General features: G+C 36.1%; 5 protein-coding genes and 1 non-coding gene across 9 annotated transcripts; all 6 read right to left on the reverse strand.

Moving 5' to 3' along the window:
• Window positions 1-671: 671 nt before the first annotated feature.
• LOC9312913 (F-box protein At2g15640) lies at window positions 672-2,134 on the reverse strand. Its single transcript, XM_002876799.2, has one exon. The coding sequence runs from the start codon at window positions 2,119-2,121 to the stop codon at window positions 850-852; it is 1,272 nt and encodes a 423-aa protein (XP_002876845.1). The 5' UTR covers window positions 2,122-2,134; the 3' UTR covers window positions 672-849.
• Window positions 2,135-4,151: 2,017 nt separating this feature from the next.
• LOC9312914 (F-box protein At2g16450) lies at window positions 4,152-5,738 on the reverse strand. Of its 2 annotated transcripts, XM_021025958.1 has the most exons (2): window positions 5,011-5,738; window positions 4,152-4,929 (listed from the first exon to the last, which is right to left on the reverse strand). In XM_021025958.1, exons 1-2 carry the CDS (start codon window positions 5,648-5,650, stop codon window positions 4,364-4,366), a joined length of 1,206 nt encoding a protein of 401 aa, XP_020881617.1. In that variant the 5' UTR covers window positions 5,651-5,738; the 3' UTR covers window positions 4,152-4,363. The 2 variants fall into 2 exon arrangements, with proteins under 2 accessions (XP_020881617.1, XP_002876846.1); XM_002876800.2 differs by having other exon boundaries at window positions 4,152-5,738.
• Window positions 5,739-6,602: 864 nt separating this feature from the next.
• Window positions 6,603-9,212, reverse strand: LOC9312915 (F-box protein At2g15640). Its single transcript, XM_002876801.2, has one exon. It carries the CDS (start codon window positions 8,235-8,237, stop codon window positions 6,954-6,956), a length of 1,284 nt encoding a protein of 427 aa, XP_002876847.2. The 5' UTR covers window positions 8,238-9,212; the 3' UTR covers window positions 6,603-6,953.
• Window positions 9,213-10,321: 1,109 nt separating this feature from the next.
• On the reverse strand, window positions 10,322-12,060 carry LOC9312916 (F-box protein At2g15640). The gene has a single exon (XM_021024073.1). It carries the CDS (start codon window positions 11,864-11,866, stop codon window positions 10,574-10,576), a length of 1,293 nt encoding a protein of 430 aa, XP_020879732.1. The 5' UTR covers window positions 11,867-12,060; the 3' UTR covers window positions 10,322-10,573.
• Window positions 12,061-14,146: 2,086 nt separating this feature from the next.
• Window positions 14,147-14,219, reverse strand: TRNAA-AGC. The gene has a single exon. It is a non-coding gene; the product is annotated as a tRNA-Ala (tRNA).
• Window positions 14,220-14,498: 279 nt separating this feature from the next.
• On the reverse strand, window positions 14,499-17,213 carry LOC9312917. 3 transcript variants are annotated; one of them, XM_021025584.1, is made up of 9 exons: window positions 17,039-17,213; window positions 16,633-16,860; window positions 16,512-16,544; window positions 16,325-16,423; window positions 15,896-16,236; window positions 15,560-15,771; window positions 15,218-15,474; window positions 14,968-15,146; window positions 14,499-14,874 (listed from the first exon to the last, which is right to left on the reverse strand). In XM_021025584.1, the coding sequence occupies exons 2-9, from the start codon at window positions 16,841-16,843 to the stop codon at window positions 14,800-14,802; spliced, it is 1,407 nt and encodes a 468-aa protein (XP_020881243.1). In that variant the 5' UTR covers window positions 16,844-16,860; window positions 17,039-17,213; the 3' UTR covers window positions 14,499-14,799. The 3 variants fall into 3 exon arrangements, with proteins under 3 accessions (XP_020881243.1, XP_020881244.1, XP_020881242.1); XM_021025585.1 differs by having other exon boundaries at window positions 16,961-17,213; XM_021025583.1 differs by having other exon boundaries at window positions 16,633-17,213.
• Between the last annotated feature and the right edge of the window lie 587 nt (window positions 17,214-17,800).

Raw genomic sequence — 17,800 nt, forward strand, 5'->3', positions numbered from 1 at the left:
TATGTTGCAAAAAGGCTTGAAAATATCTCTCAGCCTCGGACTTTATGTCATCTTCTTTTACTAGAACCCGGCCATCTTGACATACCACTTCCTTGATACTGTTTTTTGCTTCCCTCATAACAGCTGCTCTATGAAACATTTTGTTGTTCATATCACCCACATTTAACCAATGCAACTTAGATATTTGCTTGAGATATTTCTCCTCCAGCCCCGCTACAAATTCCCATCTTTTATACGCCTCATGTTCTTCTATCATTGAGCTGCTACTTGGATTCATTGAATTAGCTTGCTGCTTTTGACATAGTGTGTCATATGCCTCTTTAGCCTTCTTCACCATTAATGAGTATACAACACTAATCAGTTTAATTCCTTTCCTAATTCATTCACATGTACTAAATTGTTTTGTTTATAAAAAATACAAGATTCAACATCTAAGACAAGACCCATTGTTACAGATAACCAAATCTGTAAAAATTAAGAACATGTCCTCTGTTCCTACAGTTCTACCATTCCGGGTTTATATTAGCATCAGTCTTCATGTTATTACATTATGCAATTTTGTTAGCTTAGTTTTGAGAAGTTGAAACAATGGGTTTTTCTTAGATGTTGACAAAGAAAGAACAGAGGACAAATCTCATCCAGAAGAAACGATTTTGAAAATTAAAGCAAATATACTCAGATTAAAGACATAGAAGATAGAACTAACAGAGATGTATAAAGCTAGTTAAAGAGAGAAATATAGTAAAATAGATAAGGTTGACAAAAAAGAAAAAAAACGCATAGATATGCCCATTGTTTCACCTAACTAGCTCCAATGATCGTCTCTAACCTTCATCTCCTTGTCCCTTCTCAGTCTGATTCTGAATCTGATGATTCATAATATTCTGACTTCACTAACGGAGGATGGACTGACTTGAGTTGCTTTAAATCGTTAACATCAAGATCCTCTACGTGGTTTACAAAGGTGCAAACAGTACAAGTTTTCTTAAACGCTTCGCCAAAACCTTGGATTTCAACACGTTGGAGAGTGTTCCGTTCGGGATTGAAGTAAAAAACATAAAACGGTTGTTTAGATGTATACTTGCGCATGGAAAACACTATTTCACCCGAAGCAGTGGCTCCAGCGATGGAAAGGTGACGACGGAAGAACTTATCATCGGTCCAAGTGTAGGCATATTTAGACCATTTCTGTTTCTCAAGATCCTCTAGAACCCACACACGCAACTCATTAATGGCATCGAGATTTTCCTCCCAATAATCATCGAGATCCTTCCCATAAAAACAAATCTCATAGATGTCTTCATCATCCTCCCAATAAATCACAGCTAATTTGCCCTTGTAGTTGATCAATCGACAAAACCTTTCTACGCCAATATAGGTGAATGTCTCAGACCGAACATCAAAGCAAACTATCACATATTCAAACTTCAGTTCAACTCCCACAGCTAAGAAATACAAAACCCCATTGATGCATATCCCATCACTCTCAATTTCAGGTCGTTCTGGTGAGATCTTTATCTTTCTCCACGTGAGATCTCCATCTCCTAATGTAAGAATTTTATTATGACCAGGGCCACATGAATAACGCATGGACAATACCTTGTAGTGCTTGTCAATGGGGTCAAACCCGAAAAAGCTATACGCCTTTCTGTAAGTATAACGATCAGGTAAGATCGCATACCGTCCTGTGTTGGGGTTACATATCACAGGTCTTCCCTGGTATCGACAACCATAGATATAGATCAAGCCAGAAGCGTAGCCAATTGAAAAATATCTTGGGTCATAAGAATGATATATCTGTAACTTTTCTGGAGAGAACTTCACATGAAATTCAGCGGCTGCTACAAGAGTTGGTGACGATTTCTCATATGGATTCTCAAGCTGAGGCGTTGAGAAGAAGCTCCACACATAGTCATCTTCTTCGGTTACGTTGCCTGCCATGGCGAATAAGAGACGCGGCTTAGCGGAGGACCTGGTCACGAACAACTCCTTGAAGTAGGGACTAGCAAACATTGATGCCCATCGCTTCGACACGCAACGAAACCTAGCCACTGACTTTGAAGGTAATCTCGACAATATCTCCATGATGAGATCATTCGTTAAGGAAGATGATGAATTCATGATTGCGTATCGAACGAAGAAAGAGAGATCTGTTAAAGCTATATGTATACTAATAACGAGACCTAGCTACGGTCGTGTATTTCTTTCCCGATTTTAGTCCGTTAAGAAAAACATAAAATGGGCTAACTTTAACGTCCAAGTGGGCCACTAGCTATTGGATTGAGAAATTGGAAGAAGCTAAATTGGGTGATTCATGATCTAGGCTTCTTGATTATGGTTTTGTTGGATCAGTTTTTGTGGTAATTTCACTTCTCTAGGTTTGTGGTTTAGCTAATTCTTGATGAAATGGTTCCATGATTTGTTTGAGATTGAACGTATATATATAGAGATTGCTCTGAGGATGATTTTTGGTGATTTGATTGAAGCTTTTTACTGAACAAGTTTATTTTGAGGATCTGTTTTTAAGGTAGATTGTAGTGTGTTCATTTAGTGTGTTGAGTTTAGAGAGATTAAAGCTTTCACTTACATGATAAACGTTCTAGCTAAATACATGCATGAACAAGATTTGTGATTTTTCTCAAGCATGTTCATTTTGTGTATTGGGTGAGATTGTTATGGGGAATTCTGGTGATCTTGATGTAAGTGAAAGATCTGTTAATTTACGTTTTAGCTAAGCCCTGAATAAGATTGTGATTTTCTTATGTACAATCTCTCAAGCATGTTCATTTAGTGCATTGAGTTGCAGATTATACGTTAGAGAGATTGCTACTACGGGAATTTGTTGGTGTTTCAATTGCCTTCAAGTGCTTGTTATGTTTATGTTTGAAGATCGGTGTGCTTGTTGGTGATTTTCATCTTTTGATGGTTCGAACATTCAGGATTTTCGACTCGGCGACCATGATTTTGAGAATCTGTGAGTTTACGTTTTAGCACAGCCATGAACAAGATTGTGATTTGCTTGTGTACAATCTCTGAAACATGTTCATTTAGTGCATTGAGTTTCACAATAAACGTTACAGAGATTGCTATGAGGATATCTTTGTATAGAAACCATCCAGAAGAAACAATGTTAAAAATTCCTTTCCCAGTTTTCATCAACTGAAATCATGTTTGCAATACTTCAAAGGTGAGAGAAACAACTATTAGTATCTTAATTGACCTTATTTGTCATTGAAGAGGTGAATCTTAAGAGTATTAGTTAATTAGAGTTACTCTCCTATTTGTGCTGCCTCTATAATGACTTGTGCTGCCTCTATAATGAATATGCTTTTGTTATATACTCACTTTCTTACCAGGTTTTGAGGCAGAACGTTCATAGAACTTTCAAGAATGTTAGGATTGTATCTAACAGAATGATGTTCAATGATGATGGACAGCTCAAAGGTATATTTGCTTGGTGAGGAAGATGAAGAAAATGCAAACATGATACAGCGAACGAATGTTTTGCTTATGGGAGATCATTTGGGCGATTTACGGATGTCTGATGGATTGAATTATGAGACTCGAATATCTATTGGATTTCTGTGAGTTTTTCTCTTCTTCTATTTTGCTTCTTCTCTGTTATAACATTGAGAAGAGTCTTGAGGCGTTTGATCTTGTTTTTCTTGTAAGTCGGATACGCAATTTATAGATGGTCTTCACAACCTGGAAACTGCTAATAAAGGGTTTTATGTTTTGTGGATAAAAAAACATAATGATGCACCTATGTGGGGGAGTTAGCTGCCAATGCCTTTTAAGTGCAAGACTATTTCTTTCAGAGGACAAATTCATCCAGAAGAATCAGTTTAATTCGTTAATTTTGTTGAAATTCCTTTCCCAGTTCATTCTCATGTACTAAAATACAAGATTCAACATCTAAGACAAGACTCATTGTTACAGAGAACCAAAAGATTCAACCTTTCAAAACTAATCTAACAAGAAATTGCATCATCTAAGAACATGGAAGACTCTGAGGCTAATATAAACTAGGAATAGTACAACTGTAAGAACGTTTTCTTCAATTACAGTGAACATTTTTACAAATCCCATTAAGTATTTGTGTCCAAAGTGTCATCATGAAATAAATTACTCAAATGACAAACACAACAAGATGTTGACAAAGAATAGAGGACAAAAAATCTCATCCAGCAGAAACAATGTTGAAAATTAAAGCAAATATTCTCGGATTAAACACAGAACTGTTGAATAGATGTATAAAGCTAGTTAAAAGAGAGAGAAAAACCGAGAGAAAAAAAAAAACCGCATAGATAAAGAGCACAAAAGGACATGCCCATTGCTTTCACCTTCATCTCCTTGACCCTTCTTAGTCTAATTCTGATTCTGATTCTGATTCGAATCGATCATAATATTCTGGCTCCACCAATGGAGGATGGACTGACTTGAGTTGTTTTAAATCGTTAACATCAAGATCCTCTACGTGGTTTACAAAGGTGCGAACGCTACAAGTTTCCTTAAACGCTTCACCAAAACCTTGGATTTCAACACGTTGGAGAGTGTTCCTTTCGGGATTGAAGTAAAAAACATAAAACGGTTGTTTAGATGTATACTTACGCATGGAAAACACTATTTCAACTGAAGCAGTGGCTCCAGCGATGGAAAGGTGACGACGGAAGAATGTATCATCGGTCCAAGTGTAGGCATATTTAGACCAAGTGTATTTAGAAGTGTAGGCATATTTAGACCATTTCTTTTTCTCAACATCCTCTAGAACCCACAAATGCAACTCGTTAGTGGCATCAACGTCGAGATTTTCCTCCAAATACTCATCGAGATCCTTCCCATAAACACAGATCTCATAGATGTCGACATCATCCTCCCAATAAATCACAGCTAATTTGCCCTTGTAGTTTATCAATCGACAAAACCTTCCTACATAAATACACGTGAATTTCTCAGACCTAACATCAAAGCAAACTATCACATAATCACAAGATCCTTCACCTATCTCACCTAAGAAATACAAAACCCCATTGATGCAAATCCCATCACTCTTAATTTCAGGTCGTCCTAAGGGAAATTTGATCTTTCTCCACGTGAGATCTCCATCTCCAAATGTAAGAATTTTGTTACGTCCTGGACCAGATGGATAACGGATGGACAAGGCCTTGTATTGCTTGTCAATGGGGTCAAACCCGAAAAAGCTATACGCTTTTCTATAAGTATAACGATTAGGTAAGATTGCATACCGTCCTGTGTTGGGGTTACATATCAGAGGTCTAGCTTGGTATCGACAACCATAGATATAGATCAAGCCAGAAGCGTAGCCAATTGAAAAATATTTTATGTCACCATAATAATTGATCCTCAAATTTTCTGGAGAGAACTTCACATGAAATTCAGCAGCTGCTACAAGAGTCGACGACGATTTCTCATATGGATTCTCAAACTGAGGCGATGAGAAGAAGCTCCACACACCACAAGTTTCTGCGCTATCGTCGCCGTTTTCTGCGATGGCGAATAAGAGGCGCGGCTTAGCGGAGGACCTGGTCATTGATGACGCCCATCGCTTCGACACACAACGAAACCTCGCGACTGAGTTTGAAGACAATATCTCCTTGATGAGATTAGTCTTTATGAAAGATGAATTCATGATTGCGGATCGAACGAGGAAAGAGAGATCTGTTAAATTACTTATATAGTATTTAAGTAAGCCCTAGAAAAACCTAGCAGTAAGAGAGACCTAGCTACCATTTCGTGTATTTATTTCACGATTTTAGTCTGTTAAGTAAAACAAAATAAAAAGTTTGGACTTCTTCGGTCAATGTGTGTAAATAATAAAAAGGTAAATGTGTTATTTTCCGATTTTTGAATTTCTTCGGTCATCTATCAAAAAGATGGCAAAATAATAATAATAAAAAAAAGAGTTGTGTGATTTGTTTGAGATTGAACATATACAGAAATTGCTCTGAGGATGAGTTTTGGTGATTTGAGTGAAGCTTTTACTGACCAAGTTTATTTTGAGGATCTTTGAAATTACGTTTTAGCTAAGCCATGAATGAACAAGATTTGTGATTTGCTTGTGTACAATCTCTCAAACAAGTTCCAAATAAACGTTACAGAGATTGCTATGGGGATATCTTGGTGTTTCAATTATCTTTGCATGCTTTGTTACGTTTATATATATACATATATATGATTGTGGTTGAAGATCAGTTGTGTGCTTGTTGGTGATTTTGATCTTTTGATGGTTTAAAAACATTCCAGATTTTCAAATCGTGTCACAATGTTGTTAGATTGTTAAAATAATCTTCAAGTACTTGCTACACTTTTTAAGGCCATATCATCTTTTTCTTCTGTATAAATTAGGAATGATTCTGAGAATTATTTTTTGCTCAAACCACACTAATCAGTTTAATCCCTTTCCCAGTTCATTCTCATGTACTAAATTACTTTGCTTACAAAAAAAAAAATACAAGATTCAAGATCTAAGGCAAGACCCATTGTCCATTGTTACAAAGAACCAAAAGTTACAACCTTACAAAACCAAGCTAACAAGAAATTGCATAATTTAAGAACATGGAAGCGTGGAAGACTCTGAGGCTGAACATGTGAATGTGAAAAATCAGTGAACATTTTCACAAATCCCATTTAACTATTAAAGTGTCATCAGGAAATAAATTAGTCCCATCACGCACAAATAACAAAGACAACAAGATGTTGACAAAGAAGAAAGAACAGAGGACAAATCTCATGCAAAAGAAACAATGTTGAAAATTAGAGCAAATATACTCCAATTAAAGACAGAGAACTAAGAGAAACAACAAAACCATGTTCTTGAGACCAAACAAAATGAAGAATAGATGTGTAAACCTAGTTAAAGAGAGAGACACCGTAAAATAGATAAGGTTGACAAAAAAAAAAAACGCAGAGATAAGAGCACAAAATGATCGTCTCTATCCTTCTTCATCTCCTTGTCCGTCTGATTCAGAATCTGAGTCTGATTCTGCTTCAGAATCTGTATCTGATTCTGATTCTGGTAGACAATAAAATTCTGGCTTCACCAATGGAGGATGGACTGACTTGAGTTGTTTTAAATCGTTAACATCAAGATCCTCTACGTGGTTTACAAAGGTGCGAACGCTACAAGTTTTCTTAAACGCTTCACCAAAACCTTGGATTTCAACACGTTGGAGAGTGTTCCTTTCGGGATTGAAGTAGAAAACATAAAACGGTTGTTTAGATGAATACTTGCGCATCGAAAATACTATTTCACCCGAAGCAGTCGCTCCAGCGATGGAAACATGACGACGGAAGAATGTATCATCGGTCCAAGTGTAGGCATATTTCGACCATTCATGTTTCTCAACATCCTCTAGAACCCACACACGCAACTCATTAGTGGCATCAACGTTGAGATTTTTCTCCAAATAATCATCGAGATTCTTCCCATAATAACAAATCTCATAAATGTCGACATCATCCTCCCAATAAATCACAGCTAATTTGCCATTGTAGTTGATCAATTGACAAATCCTCTCTACGTCAATATATGTGAATTTCTCAGACCTAACATCAAAGCAAACTATCACATATTCAAACGAGCATTCAACTCTCACAGCTAAGAAATACAAAACCCCATTGATGCATATCCCATCACTCTTAATACCAGGTTGTGGTAAGGGACATTTTATCTTTCTCCATGTCAGATCTCCATCTCCTAATGTAAGTATTTTATTATGACCAGGACCAGATGGATAACGCATGGACAATACCTTGTATTGCTTGTCAATTGGGTCAAACCCGAAAAAGCTATACGCCTTTCTGTAAGTATACCGATTAGGTAAGATCACATATCGTCCTGTGTTGGGGTTACATATCAGAGGTCTAGCCATGTATCGATCACCATACATATAGATCAAGCCAGAGGCGTAGCCAATTGAAAAATATCTTGGGTCGTAAGAATGATAAATCCCTATTAACTTGTCTGGAGATAACTTCATATGAAACTCAGCGGCTGCTACAAGAGTCGACGACGATTTCTCATATGTATTCTCAAGCTGAGGCGTTGAGAAGAAGCTCCACACACAGTCATCTTCTTCTGCGATGGCGAATAAGAGACGCGGCTTAGCGGAGGACCTGGTCTGGAACAACTCGTTGAAGTATGAATGCCTGATTCTTTTTTTGGAATTGAAAGATGAATTCATGATTCTTTTTTTTGAACTGAAAGATGAATACATGATTGCGGATCGAACGAAGAAAGAGAGATGTGTCAAAACTTATGTATCAAGTAAGCCCTAGAAAAACCAATTAACAAAAGACGTAGAGAAACCTAGCAATACGAGACCTAGCTACCATTATATATTTCGTGTATTTATTTCCGGATTGTAGTCGGTTAAGTAAAACAAAAATGGGCTAATTTTAACCTTCAAGTGGGCCACTAGCAATAAGAGATCTTCTTTCTTGGTTTGGAGTTTGAGCCTTTGATCAAAAAGAATGAATCAGTGTGATGGAAGAGAAAAACAGCTGCTCTAATGATCAGCTCAATATCAGAACCAATCCCATTATCACTAACTTCGCTAGCTTTCACTCCACAGAACCATTCCTCGATTGTTTTTGAAGTTTCTTCACTAACGCAGCCAACACATTCTCTTAATTTTTATGCAAATATCTATAAACCTTGTTTTCTCGGCCCGTGGCAGCAAAGCAGAGATCTCTGCCTCCTCCAACATAATACCTGAAGCATCCATGTGATCTTCCACTTCATAACCCTTTTTCAGCCTCCAAACTCTCACAGAAACAGAGCATAATCAACAATGTCTTTGAAAAGCTTGAAAGCATAATCACCGTCACCCTTGGCAGCAGCTAGCCATGCCACTGCAGTGACGGAGGATTCATTAGGACTTATCCCTGAACTAGCCATACGGTCAAAAATTTGGAAGCCACGGTCGATGCCAAGGGTTTGAAGAGAGATGGGTCACTAATGGGCGCGGATCAGAGGTAAAGAAGGGTTTGGAAGTGTTTCTGGCTGAGGCGGATGTCACTGGAAGTGATAACAAGTCTGCAATTGCAATTGGCAAGAATCCAGTGCAACATCGAAGAACCAAGCACATGTCTAAGTATCATTTTGTTCGAGAGGCAGAACACAAAGGTCTCATTCAACTCAAGTATTATGAAGGAGAAGTTCAAGTTGCAGACTGCTTACGAAAGCACTTGGCGTCACAAGATTTGAACAACTAAAGAAGAAGCTTGGAGTAAGAGAGAAACTCAATTAAGTGGGAGTGTTGATCGATAGTTGAGTTTCTAATTATGTTAAGGTTTAATGTATTAAGAGTCATGATTCGTATAAGTTAGTTATTTGTCAAGAGTCATCATAAACAAAACAAGAGACACAACTCTTCATGTTGTTTTGTTTTTACTGTTTCATGTCTCTATTATTAAAAAAAACAAGATTCAACACCTAAGACAAGACCCATTGTTACAGAGAACCAAAGGTTTCAACCTTTCAAAACTAAGCTAACAAGAACTTGCATAATTTAAGAACATGAAGACTGAGGCTAATATACACCAGGAAATGGTACAACTGTAGGAATGTTTTCTTCAATGACAGTGAAAAATCACTGAACATTTTTACAAATCCCATTAAGTATTTGAGTCCAAAGTGTCATCATGAAATATATTAGTCCCATCACACACACAAACGACAAACACAACAAGATGTCGACAAAGAATAGAGGACAAATCTCATCGTGAAGAAACAATTAATCTTATTGTTTTGTTAGCTAGAGAGTAATTTTCCGTTAATAAATTTATGTTATTTTGGGGAAATTTTTACAAGTCTTGTATTTGACTTTATCTTTCTTCTTAAATATTTTACTTTCACCCTTCATAAACTATTTTACGAATGTTATGTTTTCTTTTTATCTGGTACGAATTAAGTTTTCAGTAATTCGAACTCGTACATGTTCACATTCTACTTTGACAAAGTTAGTTAGATTGTTAAAATGATCTGAGAATTATTTTTTGCTCACACAAACACTATTTAGTTTAATTCGTTTCCTAATTCATTCTTATGTACTAAATTCAACATCTAAGACACCCATTGTTTTAGAGAACAAAAGTTTCAACCTTTCAAAACTAAGCTAACAAGAAACTGCATAATTTAAGAACATAAAGACTGAGACTAATAAAAACCAGGAATGGTAGAAATGTAGGAATGTTTTCTTTAATTACAGTGAAAAATCAGTGAGATCTCTTACAAATCCCATTAAGTATTTGAGTCCAAAGTGCCATCATCAAATATATTAGTCCCGTCACACAAAAGTGACAAACACAACAAGATGTTGACAAAAAACAGAGGACAAATCTCATCCAGAAGAAACAATGTTGAAAGAGCAAATATACTCAGATTAAAGACAGAGAACTAAGTGAAACAACAAAACCATGTTCTTGAGACCAAACAAAATGAAGACTAGATGTGTAAACCTAGTTAAAGAGAGAGACACCGTAAAATAGATAAGGTTGACAAAAAAAAAAAAAAAAAAAACGCAGAGATAAGAGCACAAAATGATCGTCTCTATCCTTCTTCATCTCCTTGTCCGTCTGATTCAGAATCTGAGTCTGAGTCTGATTCTGTATCTGCTTCTGGTAGACAATAAAATTCTGGCTTCAATGGAGGATGGACTGACTTGAGTTGTTTTAAATCGTTAACATCAAGATCCTCTATGTGGTTTACAAACGTGCGAACGCTACAAGTTTTCTTAAACGCTTCGCCAAAACCTTGGATTTCAACACGTTGGAGAGTGTTCCTTTCGGGATTGAAGTAGAAAACATAAAACGGTTGTTTACATGTATACTTGCGCATGGAAAACACTATTTCACCTGAAGCAGTGGCTCCAGCGATGGAAAGGTGACGACGGAAGAATGTATCATCGGTCCAAGTGTAGGCATATTTAGACCATTTCTGTTTCTCAACATCCTCTAGAACCCACACACGCAACTCATTAGTGGCATCAACGTCGAGATTTTCCTCCAAATACTCATCGAGATCCTTCGGAATATTACACATGGCATAAATGTCGACATCATCCTCCCAATAAATCATAGCTAATTTGCCCTTGTAGTTTATTAATCGACAAAACTTTTCTACGTCAATATAGGTGAATGTCTCATACCGAACGTCAAAGCAAACTATCACATATTCAAACGATCCTTGATAACTCTCAGCTAAGAAATACAAAACCCCATTGATGCATATCCCATCACTCTTAATTTCAGGTCGTCCTAAGGGAAATTTGATCTTTCTCCATTCAAAATCTCCATCTCCTAATGTAAGTATTTTATTACGACCAGGACCAGTTGGATAAATAATGGACAAGGCCTTGTATTGCTTGCCAATCGGGTCAAACCCGAAAAAGCTATACGCCTTTCTGTAAGTATAACGATTAGGTAAGATTGCATACCGTCCTGTGTTGGGGTTACATATGACAGGTCTAGCCTGGTATCGATTACCATAGATATAGATCAAACCAGAGGCGTAGCCAATTGAAAAATACTTTAACTCACTATAATAATTGATCCTCAAATTTTCTGGAGAGAACTTCACATGAAATTCAGCAGCTGCAACAAGAGTCGATGACGATTTCTCATATGGATTCTCAAGCTGAGGCGATGAGAAGAAGCTCCACACACAGTCTTCTTTCTCTGAGGTTCCGTTTTCTGCGATGGCGAATAAGAGGCGCGGCTTAGCTGAGGACTTGGTCATGAACAACTCCTTGGAAGATGGACTACCAAAAATTGATGCCCATCGCTTCGACACGCAACGAAACCTAGCGACTGACTTTGAAGGCAATCTTGACAATATCTCCATGATGAGATCAGTCGTTACTCGTTAAGGAAGATGAATTCATGATTGCGGCTCGAACGAAGACGTAGAAAAACCAATTAACAAGAGGTAGAGAAACCTAGCAATAAGAGACCAAGCCCATTAAGAAAAACAAAAATGGGCTAATTTTAACGTCCAAGTGGGCCACAAGCTATTGGATCTTCTTCTGTCATCTTTTCTTGGGAAGGGGGTTTTTAAGAAACCCATTGATCCCACAAATTTATATATACGGCAAAAATATGATTCCTTTGACAAAATAAAAAAAGAAAGAGTTCTGTGATTTGTTTGAGATTGAACGTATAGAGATTGAGTTTGATTATGTACAATCTCAAGTATGTTCATTTAGTGTATTGAGTAAATAGGAGATTACTAGGGGAGTTCCTTTGATTTTGATTGAAGCCTTCACTTACATGCTTATCTTTGAAGATCTGGTATTAACGTTTTAGCTAAATTCCTGAACAAGATTTGTGATTTGCTTGTGTACAATCTCTCAAACATGTTCATCTAGTGTATTGAGAGTTTCACGATAAAATTTAGAGGAGATTGCTATGGGGAATTTTGGTGATTCTGATGTAAGTTTTCACTTAGGTTTCACTAACATGCTTATTATGTTTGAAGATCTGTGATTTGCCTATGTACAATCTCTCTCAAACATGTTCATTTTGTGCATTGAATTTTAGGTAGATGACTAAGAAATTTTATTGTCAAATCAATTGAGAAACTGAGTGATTTGTAATACAGTGGAAAAAACTGAGTGATTTGTAATAACTAATAACAATGAAAAATAAGTCGAAAATGCTCATTACTAAGGATTAAAGATGGGATATCACGCTCTATCTATTTTCACTATTACACATTAACTTAGCTTCCTATAATTAATCTGACAATAGTATTGCTTTTAAAAATTATTTTTGAGGTTTTGTAATTTATAAAGTCTTTTTAAAAGTTTGGAGTTTTGGATGGATATCTAAAAAAATTTTTATTGTCAAATCAATTTATAAACCAAGTGATTTGTAATAACAGTGAAAATAAATCGAACATGCTCATCTCTAAGGATCAAAAACACAAGATATCTCTGTCTATTTTCACTATCACACGATTTATTTAGTGTCATGTAACTAATCTGACAATATTATCGTTTATTAAAATATTTTTACGGTTTTGTAATTTATGTAGTCTTTTAAAAAGTTTATTGTTTTGGATGGATGAGTGAGAAATTATCAATTGAGAAACCTGAGTGATTTGTAATAAAAGTGAAAAATAAGTCGAACATGTTCATCTTTCATCTCTAAGGATCAAAAAACATGATGTCATGTGCTGTCTATTTTCACTATTACACGATTCACTTAGTTTCATATAATTTGACAATATTATCAGTTTTTAAAATTATATTTTACGCTTTTTTAATTTTTATAGTCTTTTTAAAAAATTGGTGTTTTGGATGGATGGGTGAGAATTTTCATTTCAAATCAATTTATAAACCGAGTGATTTGTAATAATGAAAAATAAGTCGAACATGTTCATCTCTAAGGATCAAAAGAAAGGATGTCATGCTATGTCTGTTTTTACTGTTACACGATTTACTTAGTTTCATATAATTAATATGACAATAGTATCGTTTTTAAAAAATTGTTTTTACGATTTTGTAATTTATGTAATCTTTTGAAAAGATTGGTGTTTTGGATGGATGGATGGGTTAGATATTTTATTGTCACATCAATTTAGAAACCGTGATTTGTAATTTATAATAAAAGTAAAAAATAAATCAAACATGATCATCCCTAAGGATCAAAAGACATGATGTAACGCTCTATCCTTTTTCAGAATTACACGATTCACTTAGTTTTATAATGGTAATAGTATCTTTTTTAAAAATTGTTAGATCAATTTAGCAACCGTAAAATCTGTAAAAAGAGTAGTAATTATAAGAGACAGACAGACAGTAACCTTAAAGCGAACGGTGCGACAAGTCTGAAGTCTCATCTCATTCCAACGTGTAATCAAATTGTTTGTACTCCTAGTGCAAACAATTCGAACGTGATTTACTTATTTTCATGACCGTTTAATTTCTTACAACGTTCGGATTTCTTAACTGTTGTTGATTAGCGTGATTTGACTTCTCTGTAAACCAAACGAAATGGGCTCTGAATGGGCTTTAACACTAAAGCTACATATGATAGAAAAGGGCACTAATTGTGCTTCTTTAATTAAAGTAATGGGCTTCTACACTAAAGCCACATCATGTAAAACAAATACAAAAAATGATGGAGATGCGGGGTATCGATCCCCGTACCTCTCGCATGCTAAGCGAGCGCTCTACCATCTGAGCTACATCCCCGTTCATGTCAATTTGTTTTCTATATAAATTATATTTATAACTTTAACAAAACTGAACTTTAACTTCAGTCTTGATTAAAAAGTGTTTTTTTTTTTTCCCGCTGAAATCTACTTTTATTTAGAGAAAAATTCATCAATTAAATTTTCAATTAGAGGTTTTTAGAATTGGTACTTCTTTGTTTCCAGTTTGATTTAAGTGAACTTGTTATTTGTTAAACTTATTCAGAACCCATAAACGATTTTGAAACTAATGTGATTTATAAACATAAGACAGCAGAACTTGAGGAACAGTAACCTCAAATATATATAAACCTTTGGTTTGGTTCATGGGAAGTTCAAAGAAAATCCCTAATACAGTAGTTGTGTTTCCTCTAACCTTAAGCAGCAACTGGTTCAGTTATGTCTCTTTTGGTATATCCGCAGTGAATTGTGCTGTAAACTTACTAAGATTTCTATCTTGGCTCATACACAATGTCAATTAGGTTCCTCTTCCATGTTTCATCTCCTTCAAAGTTAGACTAGAAGAAGTAGAATGCGGAGAAAAGTACAAAAAATGTAGAACACTATCTTTACTTAATCAATCAAGCAGGAGGTGAAGGAGGCGATGAATCTACGCGATGGTGGAAGAGCTTAGTTAATGCTCGACGTTCACAGTCCTGAAATGAAAAACCAAGTTGATTATGATTTATGTACTCATAAAATGAGACCGATTATTCAATCTCTAATATGCTTTTTTATTTTTATTTTACCTTGAACATGTTTAGGCGTAAGGGTCTATCTGGATTCAGTCTCTGCAGTTTAAGGTATGTGTACGCAAAACTCAACTGATCTCGTGAGGTAAACCGATCAACTTCATTGAACCAAAGGCATGTGAAGAGGTTTGACATTGGTGTATGAGCCCTTACAATAAAAGAACCTTCAGGTACATCTACCACAACAAGACATAACAAATGAGTAAATGCGTACGGTGAGAGAGAAGTTAATGTTTGAATTACTTACAACTTGGAAGAGGAGAATTAGGATCTGAAGGGTCAAATTTCTTGAGACCATCTGATCGGTAGAACATAAACTGTTCATCGATGGCCGAATGGTTGTACTTGTTCAGCCGTTTGTTCTGTAACACTTCATCCCAAACACAATGCCGGTCATAATGGTTCGAGATAGCGAATTCTGATTTTGTTCTCCATAAGAAGAAGTCAATGATCAGCATAGGATCTGTAGTGAGTCTCATCTTACTATCTAGCCAAATCGAATACCTGAAACAAGAAATGAGGATAAGTATAAGACATTTGAGTCACTGATTCAAATCTCAGAGCTTGAGTACTAGCCAACTAACCTCACCTAGAAGAAGGAAAAAGGCGGTGTGACAGAAATTTCGGAACCTTTCCAGTCTTTCGCATATCAGTATAAGGCAAATTGCTCACTACTACAGTTTTCCACAAACCAACAAATCCTTGCTTGTCAGGAACATGCCCTTCACTAGCAAGTTTCGATAGTGTTTGCTCATCAACGAACATCACAAAACAAACATTTCGCTTCGAGAATTCACTGATCTGAAGAAAGAAACAAAGCTAAATGAGAGCTCCACATGAATGATGAGGCTCACATATAGTCTTAATGCGCACAAATAGTAATCTAAAGCAGAAGCTAATATCTACTAAAGGATAAAGTTTTAACCTTTTTGGTTGCTGGTCTCCTAAGAAAATCAGAGCTTCCAAAAATGCAAGAAGACACAGAGACTACACAGTTCTTCATATAAGCCCTATCCATTTCACTCAAATCAAATCCAGTCCCTTGATGAAATCCATTAGTTCCTTTAACAAAACCACAGTGAATTGTCTGATTTATTGCAGAGTAAGATCTCTCTCTTTCCTTGAGTGTTTGATGCCCTCCAAACCTAGGCTTATCATATGTCTCAGTCACTACAAAGCCTAACGAAAACCGCGTAAAATTCAAATAATCGTGAGGATCAAGTATGCGATCAACAGATTCAGCAAGTGGAACTTCACAAGGTAAATCTGCATTATATAAAACAATTTAGCTTTAGATTTAAACAAACCAACACTAGCATTCATTGAAAATCTCTAGAGATACAAAAATCCATACGCTTAGTTCTCTTCTTGCTTCCGGGTGGTCTTTCGATGTTGGATTTGTTTGATCCTATATCAATCTCTGATGAAACCAACATATGACTTTTCATGTAAGCTGCATTTGATTCAAAATCCAGTTAAAAACAATAGCTTTTCTAGTACCTTTTTACACAAATACTTAAACTAAGACAAAGTAAGCTTACGGTTTTGCTCAAAATGAGGTAAGAATTCAGAACCTACACCAAATCCAAGAGTGTTAAATTAATCTCCAAAACTGAGAAAAAAACAAATAAAAAAGGACATTTTTCTTAGTCCAAAGCTTACCATGAAAGAGTAGTTTATGGCCAGAGAACATGCAAGAGAAGAAAAAGAGTGACACAAAGAACAAGAACAAATGTGAGAGCTTCAATTTCACTATCCGACCAAACTTTTTGCCTCTCCGAAGAAGCAAAAAAGAATTATCATTGTGACCAGATTGATTCAGATATGAAGATGAAGAAGAAGAAACCACCGTACTTCTTCTCTCCGGTAACATTATCTGATCCCCAAACACTGCAAAATTCAGACCAAATCAAGATTTACATGTCCGAAAGAAGCTTAAAAAATGAAATATAGACAAAATCCAATATGCAGATTTGAAAGAATCTCTCACACAAATTCACGAACTTTTCGAGAATCAAGAACCGAGAAGACACCAGATTCGAGATTGGAAATAACAAAAACTCTTTACCTGAAGCGAAGATCTCTAGCTCACCATGAAACAAACCTGGTGGCGATTAAGAAACTGTATTTATTATCTGTTCTTTAAAATGTATTTATTCCATTTTTATTACAAAGTTAATTAACTTAATGTCTATATTATTCACTAAGTTGTCCGAAGGCTAAAGAAAAGGGTTTGGTGTTTTTTGTCCCACATCGCTAAATTACGAATCGCCCACTCTTGGAGTTGGTGTATATAAGAGAAGCTTGATGGACCAAACAATTCATACCTTTCTCGGCCTTTTGGCTAAGATCAAGTGTAGTATCTGTTCTTATCAGTTTAATATCTGATATGTGGGCCATCGGTCCACACGATATTAACTCTATTTTTTAAGGGAAAAAACCCGTTAAGATAGCTTGCTATCTGGGTTTTCACGAGTCGCCCATGCGTTGCACTACTGCACGGGCCTGGCTCAGCCCGCCAAATTTGAAGCCCAACATTTATCTCTTTAGCATATTTTAAATAAATTCTTAAATTGCTAAGAATACTTAATATTGTCCACTCTTTGGCTGCCACGTGCCATGTCCCCCCGAAAACCAAAATCCAAAGGTGAAATTTTTACACGGCGGCGTTTCCTTGATCTCGCCGTGGACCGTCGTCATTATCACTTCACTAGAGTGATTCTCTTTGAGCGGTTCGATTTTATCATGCGGTGCTTGTGCTCGTTTAGGGTTTTTGGCCAGAGACAGAAATAAGAGATTTTGCTTCGATATTTTGAGTTTTGATTTCTGG

The sequence above is a fragment of the Arabidopsis lyrata genome, assembly GCF_000004255.2.
Source record: "Arabidopsis lyrata subsp. lyrata unplaced genomic scaffold ARALYscaffold_5, whole genome shotgun sequence".
In the NCBI taxonomy this organism is placed as follows: Eukaryota; Viridiplantae; Streptophyta; class Magnoliopsida; order Brassicales; family Brassicaceae; genus Arabidopsis; species Arabidopsis lyrata.

Bases quoted from the DNA above. Each gene is read 5' to 3' on its own strand.
- LOC9312915 (XM_002876801.2), bottom strand. From the start codon at position 8,237: ATGTATTCATCTTTCAGTTCAAAAAAAAGAATCATGAATTCATCTTTC.
- LOC9312914 (XM_002876800.2), bottom strand. From the start codon at position 5,650: ATGAATTCATCTTTCATAAAGACTAATCTCATCAAGGAGATATTGTCT.
- LOC9312917 (XM_021025584.1), bottom strand. From the start codon at position 16,843: ATGTTACCGGAGAGAAGAAGTACGGTGGTTTCTTCTTCTTCATCTTCA. The intron at 15,475-15,559 runs GTGAGGTTAGTT...TTCTTGTTTCAG, and splicing joins CGCCTTTTTCCTTCTTCTAG to GTATTCGATTTGGCTAGATA. The intron at 15,147-15,217 runs GTAAGTAATTCA...TTGTTGTGGTAG, and splicing joins TAATTCTCCTCTTCCAAGTT to ATGTACCTGAAGGTTCTTTT.
- LOC9312913 (XM_002876799.2), bottom strand. From the start codon at position 2,121: ATGAATTCATCATCTTCCTTAACGAATGATCTCATCATGGAGATATTG.
- LOC9312916 (XM_021024073.1), bottom strand. From the start codon at position 11,866: ATGGAGATATTGTCAAGATTGCCTTCAAAGTCAGTCGCTAGGTTTCGT.